At 40.5% G+C, this 26,037-nt stretch overlaps 2 protein-coding genes across 4 annotated transcripts in view; one reads left to right on the top strand and one right to left on the bottom strand.

The window, feature by feature from the left end:
- The window catches only part of polrmt (polymerase (RNA) mitochondrial (DNA directed)), a 46,855-nt gene extending 35,999 nt beyond the window's left edge, over positions 1–10,856 (top strand). For both annotated transcript variants that reach the window (XM_046391554.1, XM_046391555.1), the window contains 5 exons: positions 2,199–2,297; positions 2,732–2,804; positions 4,560–4,651; positions 5,741–5,814; positions 9,040–10,856. In XM_046391554.1, coding sequence (XP_046247510.1) covers positions 2,199–2,297; positions 2,732–2,804; positions 4,560–4,651; positions 5,741–5,814; positions 9,040–9,089 — 388 coding nt within the window. In that variant the 3' untranslated portion in view covers positions 9,090–10,856. The remainder of the gene's footprint in view (positions 1–2,198; positions 2,298–2,731; positions 2,805–4,559; positions 4,652–5,740; positions 5,815–9,039) is intronic.
- A 7,493-nt stretch (positions 10,857–18,349) lies between these two features.
- Positions 18,350–26,037, bottom strand: part of hcn2b (hyperpolarization activated cyclic nucleotide-gated potassium channel 2b) — a 40,965-nt gene continuing 33,277 nt past the window's right edge. For both annotated transcript variants that reach the window (XM_046390527.1, XM_046390526.1), the window contains 2 exons: positions 25,300–25,464; positions 18,350–19,843 (listed from right to left, as the gene is read on the bottom strand). In XM_046390527.1, coding sequence (XP_046246483.1) covers positions 18,906–19,843; positions 25,300–25,464 — 1,103 coding nt within the window. In that variant the 3' untranslated portion in view covers positions 18,350–18,905. The remainder of the gene's footprint in view (positions 19,844–25,299; positions 25,465–26,037) is intronic.

The following is a 26,037-nucleotide window of genomic DNA, read 5'->3' on the forward strand; positions in this document are numbered from 1 at the left end:
AACTGCAGAGAGCAGTAGGAAGATGGAGAGCACTGGAGACAGAGATGACAACGACTGACAGCCGTCTTCCTTAGTCTGACATCTACAGCACACTGCAGATCCAGCAGTGTGAATACTGAAAAAAATGGATGGAGGAAGTCAGAGTTGAGAGGAAGAAATGCCTCTCTGAAAGGCCGTCTCGCCTAAAACTTGAAATTTGCTGTCAGAGAAAGCATCAGTGTTTCACAGGCTGACATTCTAAGTTAAACTTGACCCTATACCCATGACTAATTTTTCTCGCCTTCTCTTTCCACTGACACACACACAAATGCACCCGCTGTGATTAAAAAAAGCTTGTCCAGCATCTAAATATGTAAATGGCGTCACAGGCAAAGTAGTGACAGCTTTCAACCCCTCACTTTTTTTTCTTCCGTCCCTCTTGTTAGATGTGTGCTGATTATCCTTGCTTCTAAACTGCAGCATATTAAATATATTAAATACTAAGCCCTGTGCCAACTTTCATTATCTCTTGTGACATGAAGTGAACCATCAGCCCTACAGGGAGAAATCTGGCACTTTAGAGAGCTGTGGTTGCTAACCCTTAGAGTCCTGACTGCACCTTTCCAGTCTGTCAGGCCTGTGGGATTTAAAGGTGACATGTTTGTTTTGTGTGTGAGTGTATGTGTGAGACAACTGGGAAAGGAAGAGGAGATAACTATAGATAGCCGAGCGAGCTTGGAAATACATGTCCACACAGGACTCTTGTTTTTGCTCAGCTCAAGCCCACAAACACCAGAACTTAAAAGCTAAAAACTAAAAAGGTAAAAAAAAAAAAGCCCAAATGAATAAATAAATACAAAGGACAGAAGGAAAATGAGACTGACACTGTGTGTGCCTGTGAGTAGCTTTGGGTTTGGCCCAAGTTCTCTTCGCTCTGTCTCCATTCCCATTAGAAGGGTGTTCTGGTCTGTGGCAGCCCAGAGGATTTGAATGGCACAGGCTCAGGGTAAAGGCAGCATGGGGATACAGATTGGCAGGATCCTTCTTTTACTTTCGGTTCGTCATCGTCAGTAGTAGCAGCAGCACTGCATTTATATTACCTTGTACTATTTATTTTATATCACTTCTAAATGTGTATGTTCACATATTGACTATTGTTTATAAAGCACAGAGCTAAAGTGTCCCCAAGGGGTCACAGTAGAAAATAAAATATTGATGTTGAAATCCATGCACACAAATACACCTTTTCACAGCATGCTTTTTGACTTGTCGTAGCAGGGAAAGGACAGGTCTCATCCATAATACTGACGATGCAACCATCAATAGTGTTGTTAATTACATCTTATGCTTTTGCTTTTGTCCACACCACCACAATGTCTCCATGTTTAATGAATACTTCATGATTCATTGAGTTAGTTAAACATTTACTTGCATGCTTATTTCCTTTCTGGTGGTCAGCTACATTTACCTAAGGGTTCAGCCAACAGACACTTAGCTTAATGAAAACTGTAAACAGGCAGAAACAGCTAGACTGGCTCTGTCCAAAGGTAACAAGACCCATCCAACCAACGCCTGTAAAGCTCACTAACAAATAAGTTAATCTTGTTTGTTTACATGTGTACAAAAGTGTAAAAATGGTAAGGCAAAAAGCTAACCAGGCCCAACAGTATTTTCATAGATGATGTCAGTAAAGGTGGATGGCACCAGTCCACTACAGCTCCATAGATAAGACCAGCTTTGTATTGCACTGTATTCACTGCAGCAACTGATTATGACCATTTTTAAAGGGAAGTAGTCACAATTTCTAATGTGACTGGTTATTTTTGTCTCATAATGTTTTGATAAAGATACAGATAATGACTCTTTGTATAATACTTTTGTGACTGTTAATGCATAGATTATATGGCCTGGCGGTTTATCTGCAAACTACTGTAACATTATCAGACTTTAAAGAAAAAAAACATTCTCAAGGGTATGATGCTTTTTATGTAGCACATGCTGTCTGGCAAGCAGTGCACATAGATATAAAAGAAATCAAAATATGAGTTTCCCTATTGTCTACCCACGAGTTATCAGCACAGTTCAGAATGAGGCCACGTCAGACTTCTGAGACAGCTTGGCTTAAACGTCCCAGTTTATATTAGAAAGCATCAAAGTACAGGTACCATTACAGAAGTCTCTTTTTATATGTCTGTTTTTGGCTTTCTGTCCCTTCTCAGGAGGCCAGACACGGTTAAACAGAAGAATGCCTTCCCGCCAAATTTCATCCACTCTCTGGACTCCACACACATGATGCTGACGTCTCTGTACTGCAATAGGTATCATTTAACATACTGTAATCAGAGCATGAATATTTTGAACATGTAAAATACAAGTATATTCCTTTTATCTCACCTGTGCAGAGTCATGTTTCCAAAGGCAGTTTGTAATATGCTTCTGACATTGACTTTCTGTGTGTCTTTTCTCCCCTTTTGAAAGTATTTATCACCTTGGATAAGCATCAGTGTCATATGCCTTGTAATCTAAGCTTATTTCACAGAATTGGCCTCTTGACAGGTGTGATAATTTATGATGGAACTCACACAGGCTTTGAATGAATGTCTGCTATGGTTTTAGCAATTACTGTCGCTGTAATGCACTTCTTGTCAAAGTCTACCAGTTTCTCTTCTTTTTCTTTTATTTTCTTCCTCTGATTTCAATCCCTCTACATGGTCTCTCTTCGCCCTTTTGTTCCCTCTCCTTTTCTTCTCAGTGCTGGCCTGACATTTGTCTCAGTTCACGACTGTTTCTGGACCCACGCCCTCACTGTGGATGCCATGAACAAGGTATCAAATCACAGTACAACCTTTTTTCTTTTAGTCCCTGTCCAGGTTCTTTCACCATTCCTTGTCCATATCATCCGTTTGTCCGTCAGATCGGGTATCATCAGGGTTTAGAATTCCCCCTTTTCGATGATTAATTAAAGCACATTTCATTCAGTTCTTCTGGCTCATTATTTGCTGAATGACTGTGTGAGTCCTGACGACTGAGCTTGTTTTAGTACTTTTGAAGCGGATGTTGGTGATAAAAATACTTTCTGTAGCATCAGCATTGCTTATTTTAAGGTAGATGCATTGGCCTTGTGAAGCCAGTAAAACAAACTAAATATTGTCTCCGTTTCGGACATTTACAGGCTGCTGCTGGCAGTAGGCAGCCCCATTAGACAGAACATGCTTTCTGCTCCTGCCTGCTGAAACTAGTTTGTCAACAGACCCAGACTGAGACACAGCATAGCATAAAATGGATCAAATTACTATAAAGTCCCAATTTTCTGTAGATGTATCTTCAGAGCACAGCCACATTTTTATTTCTTCAGCCAGTCTCACAGGAGTTATAACCAATGAAGCAATTGCCCTTTAGTACATTTATTCTCTTGACGTGTGGTTGTACAGCTTCCTCATTACACAGGTAATTGGACACAGTGGCAAAGGAGGGGTATTAAATATCTTAGTCAACACTTAAACCCATGAAGAAGGACCTTATTTTACTTTACTTTATTTACTTACTTTCCTTATTTTACGCATCCACATATTCTCTGAACCTCCAGGCTCCCAGTACAGACAGGTTTCCCAGTGACATCACTGTGGGATGTGGGCACATGTCGGGTAGAAAACAGACCAGAAAGACTAAGAGCTATGAGCAGGATCAATATGATGTGCTACAGAAATGGTCAGAGCACCAGGTCTTAACGGGGTGGTGGATGGCTGTGAATAGAAACTGGTGAGGAAGAAAGAAAGGAAGAAAGCCGCCACTGTTACTATGTGTTTATGACTCGAGCAGAAAGGCAGACTGATGGCTTTGTATGGAAAATGCATCACCTTGTTCCACTTGTAATATTTCAGAGAAAAGTACAAGTTCCTTATGTGGCTCTTGAATAATGCCTCAAGTGGGTGTCCGTTCACATTTTTGTGCATGTTTTGAATGTTCTCTTAAAAAAAAAAAAAAAATTCCAGCGAGAAAAATCAAAATACTCCAAACAAGTTCCTCTGCTTGGGTGAGGTGGAAAAGTTGCTGTATAGATGAAAGCAAAATAAGACAAATTGCGATGGAAACGTACTTGCTGAATAAATCTTGACCTATTTGAAGCATGTGATCTGAACATCTGCTGAAGCTTCTGCTGCACTGAATAGACGAGAAATAGCAGCAGACATTTGTGTGGAGCCAAAAGGAGGCATTAGTGTTTCTCAAATTAATATGTAATGTTGTATTATTTACGTTTCTTACATTATTTTGGTACTTTGAAGTCTGACAGGCTCCTCAGTTTAGCCATTTTATTACACCCTTTTCCTTCTTCTTCAGTGCTTTTATTTTATTTTGTCGATATTCTTGACATTTAGTTAAAAGCTGCACTGAATTCGTGTGCACTGTGTTATCTGTACTGATTTTCCAGCAAGTTGCTGTATTTTTCAGTACTCACAGTGTCCATATGCAGTAGAAGGTATCATAATATTGTGGCAACACTGTGAGGAGATTGTTTTTCAGGGTTCTGGACCAGATTAGATCAAACTACACTTCTCTCTGCCTCTTCTTCCTCCTGTCAGATCTGTCGAGAACAGTTTGTTGCCCTGCACAACCAGCCAATCCTTCAAGACCTGTCCAACTTCCTGGTGAAGAAATACTGCCCCGAGCTCCCGTGAGTCCAGTTCACACCTTTAATTTGTCATATTCACATACAAATGTTTTATAATGATAAAAATCAGTACAGCAAGCTTTTTTTCATAGCATCTCCTATTCACATAATCATAGCGAAATTATATTCAATTTTTAGCAAAATATTATGTCATTATGAGAAGGTCATTCTTTCACACTTAGTTGGTCATGTCTGCAATCTGTTCTTATTCTATTGTTTGATTTTTTTGTTGCACAGCAGCCATCAATCTCTACCTTGCTGTCTGTGTTTATGCAACTTTTATGACTTTAATGATATTGACAAAAGCCATTACACGCTGAACATGCAAGTCCCACATGTACAGTCAAAATAGAAGGTACACATAAAGCGTTATGAGATTGTAAAATTTATATTACCATGACAGAGTTTTTCCTTCACTTGTCTGTGACATTAGATACAAAATGATTTTCAGCATCCCTGTCTCTCCCCGTCTCTCTCTGTGTTATCCGTCTTGCTGTCCTCAGGCTGGGTTATGCTCATCATCCGACTGTGTTTTTCTCTCTTTTCGATAATTGGACACCTTCTCTACAGCCTTTACTCCGTAGCAGCCCTCGTCCTCTTTGTCTTTCTCCCTCCCTCCCTCCCTCTCTCTCACACAGACACATTACTGCTCCCTAAGCCTCACAAGCACATTATTCATTCTTGTGGGCACCGGAGAGAAAGACGTATGGGAATAGAAAGACTTTTTGGATTCCTTCACTAGTTGCAGTGTGTAACTGAAGAGATTTTTAACCGTCCCTACAGCTTCATCTGGAATTTGTTAAATATAATGAAAATTCAACACCGTGCCTAAACTAAAAAAAAAAGTAACTGAACTGGTAGGTTTGGTCTGATAAACAACCTCAACAACCTAAATGTGACATGTGGGTTTGTGCAACCTACAGAGGTTTAAATATGTGGGATCATCACTGAGCAGAACTGGGGGATGACACTTGAATAAGAGCTGAAACTTCCCAGAGATGATTCCAGTTGCCTTTGACTTAGTACCTCTGTAAGCGTACATGTTCGTGTTCTTTTCAGAGTTAATAACTTTATTCTTTTTCTTTGTGGCAGGGCTGAGGCCAATAAAAAGAACTACCAGGAGTACAGGAGGCTGAAGCTGCTGCTGTCCAAAGTGCCCCAGACAGGTCAGTTAGCATGCAGCACCTGGCCTTGCCAAGGCTCGGTTATTGTTTGAGGGAGCTGACAAGCAGGGAGCTGGGGGTTTTTTCCTAATTGGATTGAAGAGCAGTTTATTGTCCTGAAGCCCTGTTTGAGGTTAACAGAAATGATAAAAATGTTATTAAACAGGGTTCTTGCACAGTCCTGTATTTTCTGTACTGTTTCATAATTGCTAAATTATTGTTTACTGTCATTTGTATTGTAATCCCGTTGTCTGTAGTCCGTTGTCCAGCTGTCTTTGTTGCCCATATATGGTATACAGCCATCTGATTTAAACAGGAAAAGTTTGGCTAAAATTCAAATTTCAGCTTATGTAATGAGTGGTGGACTCATGCCTGCCTGTGTGGCCAATAGCACGTCCAGATTCCCATTTTCCTTTCACACCACTGTGAGCGTCTGTCTATTGTTGTCCAGAGTGGAGCTACAGAGGCAGCGTCTCTGTCAGGCAGGTGGATGGAGGCTTTGCTGTTATGTAACCCCTCACTCCATCTCCATCTGTACACTTACTGTCTGCTTGGCACTGACAGCTGGGTTGTATAAATTGATTACTGTTAATTGTGTCCCTCCTCTGCGCATAATCAGCTTATGTGGCTGAGACCAGTCAGGTGTGGTCCTGAGGGGTGTGTGTGTGTGTGTGTCCATCCGTCCCCGGGTCCCCTCCATGAGCGACTGAGTGAATCTGGAATAAAATCCATTATAACCTTCACTACGAAGGATCCTGAACTCTTTGTTAAGGTGAAACTGGTCTCACTGTGTGTAATTTAGCAGGAGATGAGGCGAATCAGGTGCATCTATGACCACAGAGGCGAGTGGGGGAAAGACTGGAGTGCACACTGAATAACTTAGAGCCATTACCGTGCAGACTCTAAGGCTTCGACAGTTAGAGTCCGAAATTGATGAGGATACAGGAGCAGCCCATCGGGATAGTAAAAGCTTTAAGTTATTCAGTGTGCTCATGTCTTTTGTCTTTTAAACATGACATTTTTGCTTTCGTTCCAGTTGACAACACTAAGGCTGCAAGGTTGTAAGACCCATGGTGAGCTGTTGTCAAGAAAAACATCTTTTCAGTTCTTTGTTCCTTCACTTTGGTGCACAGTGCTATAGAATATGTCATTATGGTAACAGCTTGTCTGTTGCCATTATTGCATAATGTTCTTGCAGAATACATGGTAACTTCAGAAAAATACAAGACAGGAACTCAACTACAAAAATGAACTGTACGAGGTATATTCATGTTTGGATGATTAGCATATTAATAAGCAGAAATTGTTTTTAACACAGCAGAGTATGTCAGTTCCACCATCTTGTTAATGTTTTGACAAGCACTTAAACATTGATGCACTGGTTAGTTTGTATTTTAGCTTAACCATTTGTGTCAGCGTAATTTCCTGGCTACTTCATGGCTAGTTTTTGCATTCTTCAGCCGTTTCAGGCCTTTTCTCAATAATTCAAGCTGCAGCTCCTGCGGGTGTATGCAGCTGTCAGAGAAGCAAAGCACAGAGTGCAGGGCAGGGCCTCATCTAGAGCTAAAATTAGCAGTCAAGTGGTGTATTAAAGTTCATAGAAAATTTACTGGTGCCCAGGAAAACTGAAAAGTTATATCTAATTTAAAAATGTAAAGTTTTTGAGTTTGACCCACTTTTCTAGAAAAGCCTCTCCTTTTCTCCCTTTGTGACTCCTCCTCCTTTCACTGGACTCAGGGGGCTGAAGAACAGACTACATCCTACCTACATCCTAAACACCCTTGAGACGTATCATCTTCTTTTCAAGAGATCCATAAGTTAAAAGCTCACAAAATACTGAGTGCAATGCTGGTCTTTCAGTTGGTCAGTTCTCTACTTGTGTCCAGTCCTGATGTTTTCTACATACAGTCATGGTGCCCAGGGGATTAATCATATTAACTTTGGTGATCGCCAGCTTTTTTCTCTAGTGCCACCATGAGGTTGACATCATATGGCTTTTACTGAAATGTATTGACAAATACTGAATGGGTTGTTGTGAAATTGTTTACAGTCGCTTCATCTGTATAATGAACTATAATAACTTCCTCCTGCTGTTCAAGCACTATCAATCAGTAAAAAATTCATTGTGTCCAGTACTTTGGTTTATGACCAAATTGCTGCAAAAATAGTGACATTTTCATCAGCTTCATCTGTACTTTGTGTCTTGGGCTAACAGGCATATGTTAGCTTGCTAACACATTAAACTTAAACATAAGACATGTTAAACATTATGCCTGGTAAACATTGACATGTTAGTTAGCATTGCCATTCTGAATGTGTTAGCATGCTAATCTTAGTATTTAGCTTAACCCACAGCTGTTTCCTGAGTACAGTCTCACATTTATTGTAAGTTATTTTTGATTAACCCAGTGTTAACATAAAATGTTTAATTATTCCATTGATGATCTGTTGAACATGTGAATACACATCACACTAAGGGAACTTAAGGGTCTTAAGGGAACTCTTGTTTGAGTATTAAATTTTAAGGAGGTAAAGAGGACAACGGAAGCTAATTCTGCAGAAATTACTTATTCCATCACTTTCATTATAGAAGAGGCCCAGTCACTTCTGCCTTTTACAATGATGGTGAGAGCATGAACAAAGCAGTGAATCAGAGAAGTTACACTTTATTTTTTGATTGTTTTACAGCTTTTGCATTGTAAAACACTAATAAACACACCCAAACTTCTGCACAACCCTCTGGCTTTCATGTGAATTTAGCTGAAGTGTAGGCTTCATCCTGTCTCCCTGCTCTGCCTGTATCTGTGCAGCTCACGCAGACAGACCTGCAGCCCTTTAGAGCAGATGAGGGAGACCATGGAGAAACAGAGGCAGCTGTAACTCGCTATGTTTTTATAGAGTACCAACCTTGCAGTGTTATTGGATTGGGCCTAAACACCACTGCACAGAGGCCGATGCCCTGAAACATCCTGACAAGTAGAAAGAAAATAAGGAGAGAAAGGCAGAGCTCAGGGTCTCTGCAGATAGAGGCATCACCCCTCACTTCTAGAGGGTCATAACTGATGATTGAGAGAAATTACTTTTGCATGAGATTGTACATTTTTTGTTGATTTATGACTTCAAGTTATGTTTCTCATTAAAGTTGAAGTACATGTGATTGACTTTCTGTAACTGCTGTCTGCAGATTTTAACCTGCTCTGACACTTTTTCTGTCTCTTGTCTCTCCAGGTGATTTTGATCTCCAGCAGGTGAAAGAATCCACATATTTCTTCAGCTAAGAGGCTTGCGATGGCGAGCCAGCGAAGGGAGATGAGTGGGATTGACACATTGCAGTGGGGAGGCTGCAGGCCCTGCGCTATTGACTGGCTTGGTCTCCCTCAAACATCAGCACATTGATCCAGACACGCCTGCTTGCCTCCTGGTCCACAGACTGGCTGGAGCTGCTGGAGTTACCGGAGGCGTTCGCACACAGTGAACCTGCCTGATTAACTGACTAGTGGGCTGACAGACGGGGAGTGAGATACTCATCCAGGCGTAAGATGAGGGAATCAGCACCAGATGGGAATGTTAAGACTTCAATCAGTGAAAAGTACCTCTTATAATGGATGTATTTGGGTCCGTATGTGTGCAAGTGCACATACGTGAGCGATACTGGCTGGGTCACATGTGAGCTGTGTCTATTTTTTCATCGCTTAGCAATACTTCTGCTGCTTGATAAGTCTGAGTGAAAACTTCTTTCACCTGCAAACTGTAACTGACTGGTGGCGTGTGAGCATTTTCATGCTGTGAAGACCTCCACAGCGTTGGCCAGCCTCTGCGGGTGTCTCACCTAATCATCGATTCCATCACTTACTGGGTGGCAGGATGCTCTTTGGCACAATGTTCAAACATTGAAACGTTTTCTGAGAAAGTTCGAAGAGGAGACGTTTCAGAGGAAAAGAAAGAGAAAATGTGGAGGGATGAGCTGAGGGGCTCATACCGTTGCATTGTATTCCAGTGTACTCTGGATTCTCACCTTCTTGGAGTGACTAAGCACTTGACAATTGCCATAAAATAAATGTGTTTCTTAAAATGTCTCCTTATTCATTGTGTGCTTAAGTACAATGAATGAGACAGCCTTTTATTTGGTTATATCGGCATATTTTGATTCTATTGTGCATCGTGAAATGAAGGCCTCCTTTTAGATGTACCACAGAGGGTTTGCAGGCTTTGCTAATCAACTCAGATCTTATTTTTCTGGGCCAGTGCTACATCTAGAAGTAAAAATAGCAGAAGTGCTATCAGATCGTTGCTGGAAACGTTACAGCAGTTTCAGACGAAAGGTGCCATTGATCTTCAAAGGCAAATGTAGGCTCAGACAAACAAAGCTGCCTGTGTGACAATATAATGAAATGGAAATAATCTTCGAGAGGGCATAAATCAGGTGCTGATCAGACTGCAGGTTTTCAGATGATTTGCATGGCAATGTGCACTCGCAGATGAGCTTCATATTGATGATGTGATGCGTGACCCGTGACTTTCATCTGTTTGTTTATTTAAAAAATGAGCTTTTACCTAAAGACTTGGTTTTACAGTGATTGTGCTCTTTGTGAGGATCAGTAATTAATATTGCCTAATTACAGGTATAAAATGTGAAAAGAAAAGAAAAAAAATGTGTCTGTTTCAAAGCAGAATTTATATGATTTCCATTTTATAAGAAAGAGGACACAAAAAACCATTAATAACTTTTATTTGATATCTGTCTATTTATTGTGATATCTGTACACTAAATATAAAGCAAGAGCTAATGCCTAGCTTAGCATAAACACTGGAAAGAAAGGGAAAACAAAGGAAACAAAATCCACCCATCAGTACCTCTAAAGCTCACAAATCAACATGTTACGTTTGTTTTTATAATCTGTACAAAATGTAGTGTAAAAACAAATCTGAACAGTTTCTTGCTGGGGCACAGTAACAGCCGGATGTCTACAGCTGGTAGTATGTGGATATTGTTACCTTATTGTGTATTCTAAGAGCTCTTTTAATACAGTCATACTTTGAAAAGAGTCTGTTACTATGTTACTGTGATAGAACATATGATTTCACCACAAAATGTCTGAAACCATTTGAAATCTGTGCAGGCCTTTAATGCTAAGCTAAGAAACCCGCTGCTGGTGGCAGCTTCGCTTTACTGTGGACTTGAGAATTTTGTCATGTAAGTCAGTAAGAAAGCAAATAAGCATGTTTCCAAATTCCAATGCAGGCTACAGTCATCCTATAAGGACTTTGTGATAGGACTTACGTCAAGGATTGTGCATTTGGCAAATATATTCCATCCAGCTCTACGCAAAGTTCACTTTGCATTTTTAGACTGTAAATTTCCATTCTTAGTTACCCTTCACGTTCTCAAATTGACTCACAATGCCCTTAAACTGCCATCATCTAAATGCCAAAGAAAACTAAGCTAAGGTCTCCTTCCACGAAGCATCGGCCCAGTGTCTCTCCCCTTTCCCTTTGTCTCTTGGAGACTATTTGTCAAGGACAGAGCCATGTCCTGCAAAGTGCTCTTAGGATCTCACATGCTTAACACATATTACATTTCACAACTTAGCCTCTGACACACGGCTGTAACGCACTACATGACCTCATGAGGGGATGGATGGATTGGTGGATGCTGAGGGTATAAGTGGATCAATCAATAGCTGTGACTCATGTCAGAGGAACGGCTAATAAGCTTTAAAATGCTGCTGTTACAACACTAAAAATGCCAGAACATATTGCAGGATTAGTTCGGAGAGGGCAGGTTAAGAAACACACATACTTAATGTCTTTTTTTTTTGTGAACTGATGGTTGTACTTTGGGTAAACTACTGTTGACTTGGGCCGAGAAGAGTAAACAGGATATTGAAGATGTCCTTACAGCAAGCAGCAGTTGCCATGTAGCCTGATGGGCCTGTCTCAGTTTCTCTGGGGTGATTCCAAGGATGTCTGCTGTTAGATCAGAGAGCTGCAGTAATGGAACACGGCTAGTAGCAGGAAATAGTCAGATAGCTTCCATTATGGGTCCTCTCCAGAGATTAACACATCTTGTTGGTAATGATTCTCTATTAAGGAAATATATAGTGCAAAAGTGATTGAGTTCTGACTCTTCTTGAGACGAGAAAATGCAATTATGCACTACCTTTGAAATGTTTTTTTTTCCCTTAAGCCCACACGTTCAGTTTTTCAGTTTTTAAACCCGACTGATGGATCCGCTTCGGCATGTGCTTATGTCTCTAAAACACAGCAAGATTTTTTCTTTGTTCCACAGTAATGTTCATGCGAACATGTGTGAAAAGAAAGTGTGCTTATTGACTGATTCAGGCCTGAGTTCTGTTTATCATAATGCTTGAGACAGGATTTATATGAGATCGTTAATTCATAAGCAAGCTAAATGTTAGCTATACTACAGTAAAATATCATAATATTAGATCTTAAGAGGTGTCTTGAAGGCAAACCCTCTATTACCTAATGACTTGTGAATGGAATAGTGTTGTACAGGTGAACATGCTATGGTTAAAGAAAAAAAACAAAAAAAAAAACAATTTTGGTTCTTAGACTCCAGTTCTCCTTTGTTGGCCTTGTAATGGTCTTGTTCATTTTATCAGTCATTAACATGCAGTATATTTGTGAATAGATTTTAAATGAGCAGAAAGTCCAGCTTTTTCTAGAGCTTTCATATGTAACAGTCTTCATCAGCAGGCAGAGTCTGTCCAGTCTGCTTATGAAAACTGTGAGATGCAGCTGAAGAAAAGCTAGTGAGTGGATGTTGAGTTTAGATTGTTTCATCAAGCTGCTGTTTCCAAGGTCAAGATGCAGCCAGTGTCAGATCTTTGTGTTTCTGTGTGGAGCTGTTCATGCAGCTCATCTGCTTTCTGCCAACAGTCCAGCTCGATGGGAGACAAGTGGAGGCTTGCTCGTAAGTGTGAATGTGAGTGTCCTTCTGTCGTGTTAGCCTTGTGAATTATCAGGGACCTGATAGCTTCCCTGTCTCACACTCAAAGCGTGCTGACATAGGCTGCTGCTCACCATGACCAGAAATAGATGAAAGCTGCTCAAAACAATAGACAACCATGACGACGTTAAATGTTCCTTGCAAAATCTAAAAAGTGATGAATATTACACATTAGTAAGGAACACTGCCTGTTTTACATTTAAATTACATTTGAATTGAGTATTTGCTGTTTGTGACTAAATGACATCACACCTGTAGAAAGACGTGTATAACATCCAGTACAGAGGGTGGCCTGAGGCTTTCTACAAGGTCTTTATTCCAGCCACGGGATAATCAGAAAGTGGACACTAGGGAAGCGTTGGTCGCTATCTCCCAGGCATGCCGGAGCTGGAAGCCACTCTCTGATAGTTGGACCACTCACTCTCACTGAGAGCACTTTGATTTCCTTGCCAGGCTCCTGGGGTCTCCCAGCATATCTCCTGCCCTGTGGCGTCACGAGCGTCCAGCACTCAGCAGCACTAGCAGGGGAGCAGAGTGTGCAGACAGTCCTGGAGGGAGCAAAGGGGGGGCAGAGCTCTTCATCAGCAGGAGGCAGCACAGTGGAGAGGGATACAGGTGGTACAGCGCTGACAGGTGCGTGTGTGTGTGTGTGTGTGTATGTCAATGTAAGATTCTTTTGGCTGACCTTCTTTTGTGACTGACAGGCTGTGATTGGTTGATGAACAAACATCTGATGCCTGATGCAGTGACACTTCATTGAACTGGATCTTCTAATAGAGAGGTGTCAGTGCCACTCTTTTGAAGAGTGCCTTCCTAGATGTTCAAATCAAAATCAGATGTTATATCGATGTATACATGCTTTAAGAACTTTGTGGATGTAAGGGCTTCTACTATTTCAAATACCATATTATAGGCAAAAGGCACTACATCTATAAGGCTTCTTTTGTCGTCTTTATTTAATTTTTTGGATGGCAAACTCACACCATAAGTGTCTGAAGTCTTTTAAGATTGCCTTTGGAGATCATCCATCCCGATTGTGTAGACAAAACTGAAATGGCAGGAATCATTAGCCAAGGATAATAACAATTTAAGAAAGTATTCTTATCTGTCCATAATAAAAAGCAAAACCAGAGTTTTCAAATGCATTCCCCTTTGAGTTTTTTGAAAATCAAATTATCACAGGTTGAAAGCATAGTCGGAGTTCTGGCTAATACCTCCAACTCTTGTTCATTGTCATTTTAGGAATATCAACTGGCCATTAGAAGAAACCTTTGGTTTGGGTCTTTCTTTCTTTAAAAAGCAACACTATTTAGCTGTCATTACTGACAAAATATTTTGATTTTTAATTGTTTTCTGTACCACCAAGGACCCTCTAATCCATCAGAGAACATTACTGCATGTCAGTCAAAAGAAAGTAAAAAAGAAAATAAAATAAAACTGCATTATTTGTAGTGTGGACTTGGTGATTCCACATAAGAAATAATGCAGTTTTTTTATGAGTTTGAAATGTTTTTTTTTTAATTATTATTTTCTTGATAACCAGACAGATAATCAGATCTTATTAAGCCAGTAAGAATGTAAACAATCAATAACAAACATTCAAGAAGCCATTGTAAATTTGACACATGAACAACAGAACAGAAAGCAGAGGCAGTCACCATCACATGCCTTTATTGCATTAAGAAGTTCTGTTTATATTAAGAATATGCAAAATTATTAACTAGTAACCTGTTTGTGCTTTTCCAATATGCTAACCAAAAATATTGACCTAAACATGAAGCAGTAGATTCATACTGTATTCAAATACATTTTTTTTTCTTTTTTACATGTATTGCAGTGGAATATAACTGACAGTGATGCTTGCATTGTGAGGAGCTTGTACTTTGTTTTTTTTTTCTTTGTTTTTTGTTTTTTTTATTACAGCCACACGCATAAAGAATATAGTACATGTATATGGAAACTATAATATATGCTAGGCACCAGGTATGCACAATACATGTTAAGGGATGAGACAACTGTGGAATGGCTCAATAAAAGAAAATCAGGTCTCTTACACAGAAAAACTTGCACTTGCGCTCTGAGTGTCTTCACACACAGTGACTGCCTGAGATCACCCGTTTGCTTCAAAGGAATTCATGGTTACTGGTGAAGATCTCAGTGTACATTATATGACCCACATGTGTCTGTAGTACCAAGGTATGGATGGGTTTTAGTACTGGTGTTGACTTTGTACTCTAAGTCAACAAAAAGCAGGAACAGTACAGGAAAAAGTACAGGAAATAACAAATAAATGCTGGATGAATGTGGTCTCATTTTGAGTCCTGTAAAATAAAGAAACAGCTAGTATAAAAAAAACATACATTACCGGTATAGATTTTTCATCGTTGTTATTGGGTGATAAGAGAGAAATAATCTGAACTCTTTAGTGTGAATGTACTGTACTTGGGTGAAAAAAGTTATTGTCACAATCCACTCAATCCACATGAGCAGCACTTGTAGATAACCATATTCAGCACTCTGAAACTCCAAGCTTTACTGTCATCGATGAACCCAAAGACACAGTTGAATATTTGCACGTACTGATAAAATTGAATAGCGGAGTTGTTGTAGCATTTTCATAAGACTAAATATGCCTGTAAAGTTAAAAAAGTGCATTTACAGAGTTCTGGGCGAGGTGCTGATTCGATGGCAGAGGTAACGGCATAGAAGGGAGAAAAGCCTTTGCAAATGGACTAGGGTGTGAGATTTGGAAAAATAAACAAAACAAACACAATAGGGACCATGCAGACCTCACAGCAACTGGCACAGGATTATATACAAACTGTGGGTGGTACTGTGAGAGACTGTAGAGAAAGAAGTGATACATCTTTTGTAATCCAAACGGTTTTGTTCTGCTTTAATTATATGCTCAAGTAATATCAGCTCATATGATAATATGCATTTTGTCAGATATTAAAAAGCTATTTCATTTTTACAGACTTTCTTTTTTTCATTATGTCCACAGTTACAGTAAACTAGGCTAAATAAACTGTCTGGTTTACATGATGAACTATATGTTTACACATAGAAATAACAACCATGTCAATCAAATTATTGTCACTAAAGAGTGCATTTTAAATCTGAATATCGTCTGAAAACAGACTTTAGAAATTCTCAGAATAATCAGTCCAAAAAGGTGAAATATTGCATCTCCATCAACAGCTCAGGCATACAACAAAATGTCATCTGCATAAAAATTCACTCTTTCTCATACAGTTATTGCTTTGTGTGATGAACATCACTTTCATACAGTATGACCGTATAAGTTTGGTGAATATTCTTTGATTTGTATGATTAGCCAGTGTGAAGGATTCAGTCTGTGACATGTTAATCATATCTTGACATTCTGCAGTTTTTGTGTACGAAAAAATTCTACCCTTGAAACTTTGGTTTCACCGTTAATTCTTCACCTTTTATTAAAATGATGGGGTTGAGTCATTCATATCTGGCTGTGAATTAGGTTAGGTCAAATGAGCCATTTAAATAATCCATTTGTTCCCTGTCTCCTTTCATCTGTCTTCCTCTCGTGTGTACTTTCCAATGAAGAACAAAATGTCTGTCAACTAATTTTGCCCCTAAAATTTCCCGTCCTAAGACAGTGCCTCGAGGACACAACAGGAAGTCCAGTAAAACATTAGTCTCAAAACAAGCCTCCGAATTAATTATATTTGAGCCTCCAAATAGGTTCCACAGGGCATAATTTGGGCATAGAAACAAAAGCACAACAGACCTCAAAAACACTGTATAAAAATACTCACAAACCTTCAACTTTGTCCCATTCAGAACTCTCAAGGTGGATAACAATGCAGGAACTGAAGCTAAGCAAAATGAAAATGCAAAAAAATGATCATAGAGGAGAAACTCATCATTGGCACTGTACAATGAAATCCAATCGAAGGAGAATAATAACAGTCCTAAACAGACCCGAGGGAGTCCAATTTCCACTCTCATTACCCAGTAATGGTTCAGGCATTAGTGAGATGAGGTGAGGAGAATGTCAGGTCTGGGAGAAAAGGTTCCCTTCCTAATGCTTTTGGACACATATCAGCGGCATCCGATGAACTCTTATTGAGGCATTAATGACAGAGGCACACTGCAATATACATTCTGCAAAGTATCTGCACTGTCCTTGGCTGCTGATCAAAACAGTAACGCTTACAGCGTGGTTGAGCTTTGCAAGAGTTTCATTATCTGTATAAACTGACTTTGGCATAGTGATACAATGCCCATACTGTTGGTACAATAAATGTGAAAAAGATTCTATTTATATATTTTCATTATGTGAGTTTGGAGTTTTTGAGTTATATAAAATTCTGTTTTTAACTTCCAAGGAATTATAATGTCTAATATACAATAAAACACTTTCACAAAGTGGGGGATATTAGTACTCACCATCAACCCATTAACCCAAAAAATCAAGCCTGCTGTTGGGAGGAAGTGCCTTTTAGTCAGGTATACTTTTAATACATGTGTTTAATTCATTAATCTTAAAGCTGCATTAATCAATTGTCGGTAGCTTAGAGACACACAAACAACAAAACAAGCTGACAGAGAGCTGACACAGCTCTAACACATTATTACCTTATCAAGTTATTATGGCAGACACATTAACTATGAGATAAGCATATAATAGTCAGCTGGATATAACTGTGGACACAAGCAGCACAATAATCCCACTGCAGTCCTCTCTCTGGCTGAGTGACAGATGTAAGTCTGATATTTACTCACCTTTTAGATCTGGTTTAATGCTATAGAAGCAGAGTAAGGATTTCTGGCACAAGTATACTTCCAAAGTACATAGAGAAAGGGAAGAAGTCTGAAGAGGTCAAAACTCCAGCTACACTTTTGGTATTAAGAACAACAGCAATGACAAATGAATTTTACAAGTGGATTTTTGACCCCTACAAATCTGGTTTAATCTACACTAAGTTCTCTGAAGAACATCTGGCTCTTTATCCTGTTAAGTGTACAGGGCACACATAAAGGATTTTAGCAATGAATTTTGCTGAAAGGCCACAGTGGCCTTTTGTTACTGGAAACAGGGTTGATAACCAATAAGACTTTTGTTTTAGCCAAACAATGAGGGTAAAAAAAAAAAAAAAGCTAAAAAGTTCCAGCTATGCAGACTTGAGGGATCTTTTAGTCTAAACTCATCTCTACAATCACCTCCCTTCATATTAGCTTTAGTCATTTGATTCACTGTTAGTGATAAATACTGATTAATGCAGCTTTGAATCAAACAAACATGCAGACATTTCCTGTAAAAATCAATGGCTTGGCTGGAACTAGGCAATTTGTCCCACAGCTGTAATTTCAGTATGAAGGATATTCATTGTCTGGGGTTCAGATATTTATCTGTGGAGACTATCAGAGGCAAAGAAGATTCACAAAAGAGGCCAGCTAGATTCTGAAAATTCCAGTTTGATTTATAAATGCACTCATAGTCTGGGGGAAAACAATATACTGAATATGATCTCTTACTGGATTCTATCCAATTTTTGAAATTTGGTCTATAAAGATACACACAAAGTTAATGTCCAAACTTTTTGTGACTTACAAAACCACAATAACTATGCCTTTGTTTCATTTTATACAGTGATAGATATACAGCAGGTACAGCAATTAAACCCCATTGAAGTGCCAAATTTTGATATCTGAAGCAGGTCCCTGATTTTCTTTTAGTCCCATCTGACCCCAAGTTTGCATTAAATGAGGTGAATGGAAGGATGATGAAGAAGACATGTTCCTATGTTGTTGCCTGTGTTGTGAGAAAATACAGTAAGAGCTGGGGATGGGAAGATGCTACTTTACCACTACTGATCTGTGCAACTTCTATGGTCTGTAAGTAGAAACATCTCAGTGCTGCAGTTTCAAAATTAACCGTACAGACTTCATGTTTGAACAGTCCTCTCTCGGTTCTGATAGATTTTCCCTGGTGCCACTCACTTAACATTCGTACATTCGAATAGTCAAATTGGAGTGGGTAGAGAGAAGAAGAACTGTAGGAGAAAGAGCAGAAATCCTCCGTGTTCCTGCAGCCAAGACCCTCACTGAGTCACTCCTCCAGAAGAGTTCATTAAGATCACAAGTTTGAGGATAGCCTGGATCTGACTTTGATGTGGTCTGTCTCAGGAATGCTTGCTATAGAGTCCTTCTTGGGTAGTCCCGAGTCTCCGAGCCCTGCACCAGCCCCAAAACCATGCGCAGAACCAGGTAGGGATGCTACAGGGAAGGCACCCACAGACATCTGGTGGGGCAGTATCACCCTATGTGGTATAGCACTCCGGATGCCTGTGTGACCTGCAGGGGTCTGAGGGGGTCCAATAGAAGTGGAGGAGACTCGTGTAGACTGTGGTGGACTAGGGGCACCTGGCTGCACCCCTTCGTGAGGCAGTGAGGGCTGAGAGGCTGACAGGGCCCTGGCATCTTGACTCAGACTGCCCATTTGCAAGGAATGGGTACTCTTATGTGTACTGGGTCGGTGTGCAGGGCTGGCTATGTGTTGCTGGGCTAGAGAAAGTTGGGAGCCTGAGGTGTGGCCAGCAAGGGCGCTGGATCCATACTGGAATGATCGCCCTCCAACTGCCAGTGGGCTCTGGACAGGAGGGCTGGACAGGATAGGAGCAAAGGCACCAGAAGCAAGGAGCTGAGACTGCAGTGGAGAGGCTGAAATAGGGCTGGATACACTTTCAATCACCTGGAATCTCCTCACCATCCTCGGTGACTGCAGGTTTCCCAGTCCCACTGTGTTCCCTTGCAAGGGGGGGCAAAAGTTCATGGCTACGGCCTGCTGGAGGGAGGCAATTGCTGAATTCTGGGGCTGGGTGGAGGATCCTGGATGAGTAGAGCCATACAGAGGAGGTGTCATTGACATGGCCCGCGGTCGAGGTACATCAACTTGCTGAACCATCTCCCGATCGTATTTAACTATCTCCTGGATCATCTCGTTCTCGCGGTTGTTGAAAACACCTGAGTTGAGATCATGCTGAACTTTGTGCATCAGGATTGAGTTCTTTTTGCCTGCAATTACATGGAGAGAGAAACTAGTATTGTTGCTCAAGCAAGTCCTTTATATATAGATGGAAAATAACTCAAAGACAGATGACATTTACTGTAATTAAGTCAGAGGATCTTCCTTAAAAGAATTAGATGAGAAAGCACTGGACATATTTGCCAAAAACAAGACCAATTAGAGTTTGAATCTAAATTAAAGATGGTTACACTTGATTATATATTCAGTTTTTAAAAGAGCTAATGTTTACAAGAAAGGAAAAGCAGACTTTGTTGTACAAGTCTGCTCCCCTTCCACTGTCCTACCTTCACTTATTTTCAGTCAGACTTTGTTAGACACATACATAACAGCTTTACCATTTACCTTTGTCTTCCATTCTGTTTCTGGCCACAGTGGATATACTAGCCTAGTACTGTGCAAAAGTTTTAGGCAGGTGTGAAAAATGGGGTAAACTAATAATGCTGTCAAAAATACATAGTAATTGTTTATTTTTATCAATTTACAAAATGCAAAGTGAGCAAACAAAAGAAAAATCTAAATCAAATCAATATTTGGTGTTACTACCCTTTGTTTGGTGTTAAGCCTACATCCACAGAAGAGCTGTGGTTAGGACTCCAAGATGTTTGGAACAACCTACTGAGTTTCTTCAAAAACTATGTGCAAGTGTACCTAGAAGAATTGATGCTGTTTTGAAGGCAAGTGGTGGTCACACCAAATATTAGCTTGATTTTATATTTCTCTTCTGTTCATTCACTGCATATTGTTAATTGATAAAAATAAACTTGAAAGCATTCTTGTTTATAGCATTTTTTTTCCACACCTGCCAAAAACCTTTGCACAGTACTGTATATATGGAATTATTTGACATTTTCTCCACGTACAAAATCCATCACTGACAAACACACACAGAGATAGGGAAAAGAAATACACAGCATCTTCTCTTTTGCACTGATTCCCTGTTATGGGGATCGGGCAATGTTTTTTGCAGAGTCACCTCAGTGAGACAGAGCATGTTTGTTGCTAAAGAATTTGTTTATTTGTGCTTCTACATCTGTGGATGTTGTGCCTGTATGTGACTCATCATATACACTATATAGATAAAATTATTCAGACAAACCTCTTTATTATTGAATTCAGGGTATGGGGGCTGTTTTTCAGGGGTTGGGCTTGGCCTCTTACTTCCAGTGAAGGAAATTCTTAATGCTTCAGCATACCAAGACATTTTGAACAATGCTATGCCTCCCATCCCACAGCAGTCCAGCACAAAAGAACTTGACTGGCCCACACAGCCCGGACCTCAACCCCATCAAACACCCCTGAGTCGTACCACCAGCCAGGCCCCGCCCATCCAACACCAGTGCCCTACCCCACATGAATGGGTAAAGACCCCACAAAAACATTCTTAAATCCTACAGAAAGCATTCCAAGAAAAGGGGAAGCTTCCACAGCCACAAATGGGGGACCAACTCCATACCAGTGTCAACATTTAGAATACACTGTCACCAAAGTCCTTGTTGGTGTAATGGACCTGACCATTACATGTGTTTGTTTGTGTGTATACTTGCTCACCTGGTGCTTAACATGTATTGGCCTTCCATGAGAAAATAATAGTCAGCTGGATTTAACTCCAGCTCTAAGAATATGGGTGCAGCCATCCTAGAGGTCTCACCGTTGCTTAAGTCCCACAAGTAAGAGTAAGGAGATGGCTCGACCTACCACAGAGTAACAAGCTCACACTCTCAGCTCTCCTTAAACTCAAGAAACTGATAACAAATTCAAATTGAACACACTGTCAGAGTTAGTAGTCACAGTGAGTGGTGTCTGAATCACAAGATTCATTGTCCACTGTCTCTGAATGCTTGTGTGTATGAAAGATGCTTCTTTGTTGCAGGTCCAAAGAAACAAACCAGCTCATGTGCAGGAAGATGGACTGACATGAGACTGAAAAGAAACATCACAATCTCAGCTGTTACCATGGTGACAAAAGCACATGCTTGAGCAGTTGCTGTATCTGCTGGCCTAACTGTAGTGTGCACTTTTCATGGATGATGGAAAGACCAAGCATTTAATATATCAGCATTAGGGGGGGTCTGCACTTCCTCTTGTGAGGTGGAAAGGATCAGAATATTGAATATGTACTATCAGAACTCAAAACTGTCTCCACACAACTAAAAATGGGCATGGGTGGGAGGAAATGCCCAAACACAAGCAGAAAATTGACTATATGTACTCTAATGCAGCAACGAATGCAATCAAGAAGATCAAATAAACGCTTGATTGGAGCAAAGCCAAAAGACAGACTCTTGTGATCAAGACTCAGCACTTCTTGTGACCCATGACTTTATGATAGATTAGAGGAGGGGATTTGTAGAATTCTCCTGGATGTACCGTAGGTGAATGCAGACTGTCACCCGAATTTCAGAATCTTATTTAGCTCTGGAAAAAGCAAGCTGCGCGGCTATAGCCAGGCAGAACAATAATCTGAAAGCAGGTGCACAGTGGAATTAGGCCAACCCAGTGTCACACTACTATACTGAACAACACAAGAAACAGCAGGCATACTGTAATGCACGTGCCTTGACTCTCATATTCCCCAGAATATATTTCCCATAGAAGGAGACAGAGATGACACAGCAGGAAAGTGTGATCTGATCTCACAGGGTTCATCACTGGCCAAGGCTCTATCAGGTTGTGTGCATTACAGAGTTGTGAGGTTTAATTTCCCTGGCTTCTCACCACTGTCACATAAGTAAGATGAGTGTTTTAGAGACTGATGTGTCAGAGAAAACTCCTCTTTTCTGACATGACGACCAGGAAAAGTAATAGAGAAGGTAAGCAGAGACATCTCTCTTCTTGATGAAGTGAGAGAAGAGGCCTATTAGGGGAACAATTCTAATCCAACTAATGGGCAGTTGAGGCACACAAACCCTCAAAATGTCAGTTGTTTGCTTCATTGAACTGCACATGCTTCCGAGCATATTTAAAAATACAGCACAGCACTGCATAGGACAAGGTGCATGGCCTCATGACAAAGTAGTGGTTGATGCATGAGGTGTGGAAACACCAGAGCAACGTGAGCAGCGTGACAGACTGACCACGGTTCTGTGTAGCAGGAACAGACAGCTGGTAGTCAGGGCTAACCCGCTGTGGGTGCTGGAAATACTGAGAGTCTGCTTTTACAGCCACTTGAAGTAGTCCTTTGTCCTTTTCATTGTCCCTTTCTGTGTGATACCTGTTGTCCCATGGAAATGCCCTGCTGGGGGAGGTGGGCAGCCTTAAGCAGCATTAAAATTTTTATTCAAGTTTCATGACGACTGTGTGTGTGTGAGGGGCACTCTAAGCTTATCCAGGCTTGTTTCCAGCTAAAATGCTGGAATATCTGGATATTTGCCTGATAACCAGATGATCCACCAGCTGCTATACCTTGGGGATGAATGGGGACTCACAGAAGCATGCAGGGAGGTCTGTATCTGCCTGTGGGCAACTTGAGCAGCTTGAGTAGCTCCTCTGCACTACCTTCACTGGTGGTAAGCTTAGTTGCCTGATGCAGCAGGTGGTTTAGATAGCTGGCAAAAAAGCTAAGGTGTTAGTCAGCACAACAGCCTGAGTGAAACCCAGAAAACAAAATGGTCAAAGAAACTGGTGATGAACTTAGTACACTTCATCCTGTCAAAACTCGAAACAGGTAGAACAAAACTGTCTGCCTGTGTCTGGTTGCACTAGCTGAGCTGCCATCTTGGGCACTGATGGATGGCAAACATATTCTACAGACAAACCCCAACAGGGCCAGCACCACCACATAAGATGTCTCAGGTGCCAATACAGAGCTTCACTGGGAGTTATGAAGCTTCATTTGAAAGTGAGGCAATTGGTAAGCTGAAGCTGCCTCTTTTACAGAAATCGGAAATGCTGCATTGTACGCTGCTTCTTCTGCTGACCTTATGTGACACTGTGTGTACAGCTGGGTGGATTAAGGTTATAGGGACAAATGACAAGGGATCAGCCCTCTTTATGTAGAAAGGCTCACAGGTCAGACACTTTACATGTTCTTATGAAAATGTGTGGATGGCTGCTGGAGCAATCCAGGATCCATCAAAAAGGCTGGACTGATCCTAAATAAGCACTCCTGGTCACAGGTGCTCAAAAAAAAATTTTTAAATCTTTTTCTTTTTTTTGTAAGTGAGGATCTTTGAGAGACACATGCAACAGTAACTCAAAAGCAACAAAGCTTGTGTCTTTTCACATTCTTTACATGGCCTCTGATAGCTCTCAGTGTTTGATCCATATGATTTTTCTGATAAAGCTAAACAGAAAAACGCATTGTTAGTGATTAATATTCATCAAATACACACAGAGCCCATTGGGAATATCTGGTAGTTAGGACCTAAAGCAGACATATCAGTCTCCCTCTAAATATTTGAGCTGACTGACTGCATGTTACTCATGTGTGGAATCTGGCTGCTATGGCAACAGCTGGCTAAGACTGGAGCTTGTTCATTGCTGCACTGTATACACCCGCATATTGCTATGCCTCTAGGACTTACGTAAGCTACATGACCCGAGTTATGTACATTATGCAGTTGAGTATTTTAAATAGTTCTTAAACATCCCGCAATTATCGCTGGAAACACAAATAGGAATCTACTGTGTGTAACAACAGTCACATTGCAGTTTTTGTAAATAATAATAATGTAAAGTTAACATGTTTTGGTCATGGAACACGGCCACCAACCAGAGTCGCTCCTAAGCCAGAATTTTAACAAATAAGTAAATGTGTCACAAATATCAAATTAGAACAGTTTTCCAAAATGGCAGCTTTCCACAGTGAGCATTAAACTGCCATAACTTAATGAATGATTCACAGCCATGAATACATTCTCAGCCTCAGCTACTTCCCTCCATCATACATGTTGTCCCTGTTAGATGCAGTGTTTTCACAGAGACAGTAATGAATGAAAACATTTTCCTTATGCTTGAGCTGAGTCTTGTGAATGACTCATATGCTTATGAGGACACCATACCTGTGGCTTTCATCAGTGAAGCATAATGCTAATCATCCATGACTAAATCTCCAAGACCCATTTCCTATATTAGGTCTGCATGGAAAGACTTGTATGTTACATTTCAGTGCTTTGTTCTAAAGATACAATAAATGTCATCAAAACAAAAAGCCACACAGACTCATGAGCTTAGTGACCAGGTTTGAAGATCTGTCAGTCTGTAAGACTGAAAGCAACTCTTCATGGCTTTGTGGTTTATGTGTACAGATGATGAATGTAGGCTTAAAAACTTTATCCATTTATCTGTGCGTAAATCCACCTGACATCATGGTGAATGGGCAAACGTAGTGCGACACATTTACACACCAACCAACTCAACACTGTTAGACTGCAATAGGTACATAGTTAAACAATATCAAATAAACGCAACTGGTGGAGTTTTGGTTGAACGAGGTGGCTCTTACCTATTCTGTCCAGTCTGTCAATGGCAACCGTCTCAAAGGCCCTCCTCATCATGGGATACTCCTCCAGTACCTCATTGAAATTGTCCACAGAGAGAGAGTACAGACGACAGTAGGTGTCTGCTCGCACACTGGCTGTCCGTCTGCCACGTGTCAGCAGACAGATCTCTGATGGGGAGAAAGAGAACCCCGTCAGGAGAGGGTCAGATCACAAAATGGCAGACCAACAGACCTGAGGGTGTCAGACAGTGACAGAGAAAAGGACAAAGATACGATAAACCAGGAGAGATTTGCTGAGTGGTCTGAAATGGATACCCTGCCATTACACTAGTACAAAACAACATACACAAAAGATCTTCTAATGACAATGATTAAATGCTGTAGCTTAGCTTGGTCCTGTTTGTTTCTTTTCAGTCTTGTCAGGGAAACCTTGCATTTAGCTTCAGCTGATGACCATAAGTATCAGCACTACCACTAATTCATATCAAAATAGGCTAAATGTCACTTTAGGATATTCTGTGAGCAATAATTTAGATTTTTTTCTCAGTATAGTTTGACCAAGACTTTGAGGGTGTTTCAGTTATTCGAACGTTTAAATGTGGATTCAGCGAGCTTTCAAAAGTCTGAACTGAACAAAATTTTAAGCTGCGATCAGATTTGTGATCAGAATGAAATTGGTTTATGCATGCAGTTGCTGTGTGCAGTCAGTATGACCCACTGATAGTAAAACTGATTATTTCC

This window comes from Scatophagus argus, chromosome 6, assembly GCF_020382885.2.
Source record: "Scatophagus argus isolate fScaArg1 chromosome 6, fScaArg1.pri, whole genome shotgun sequence".
Taxonomy (NCBI): Eukaryota; Metazoa; Chordata; class Actinopteri; family Scatophagidae; genus Scatophagus; species Scatophagus argus.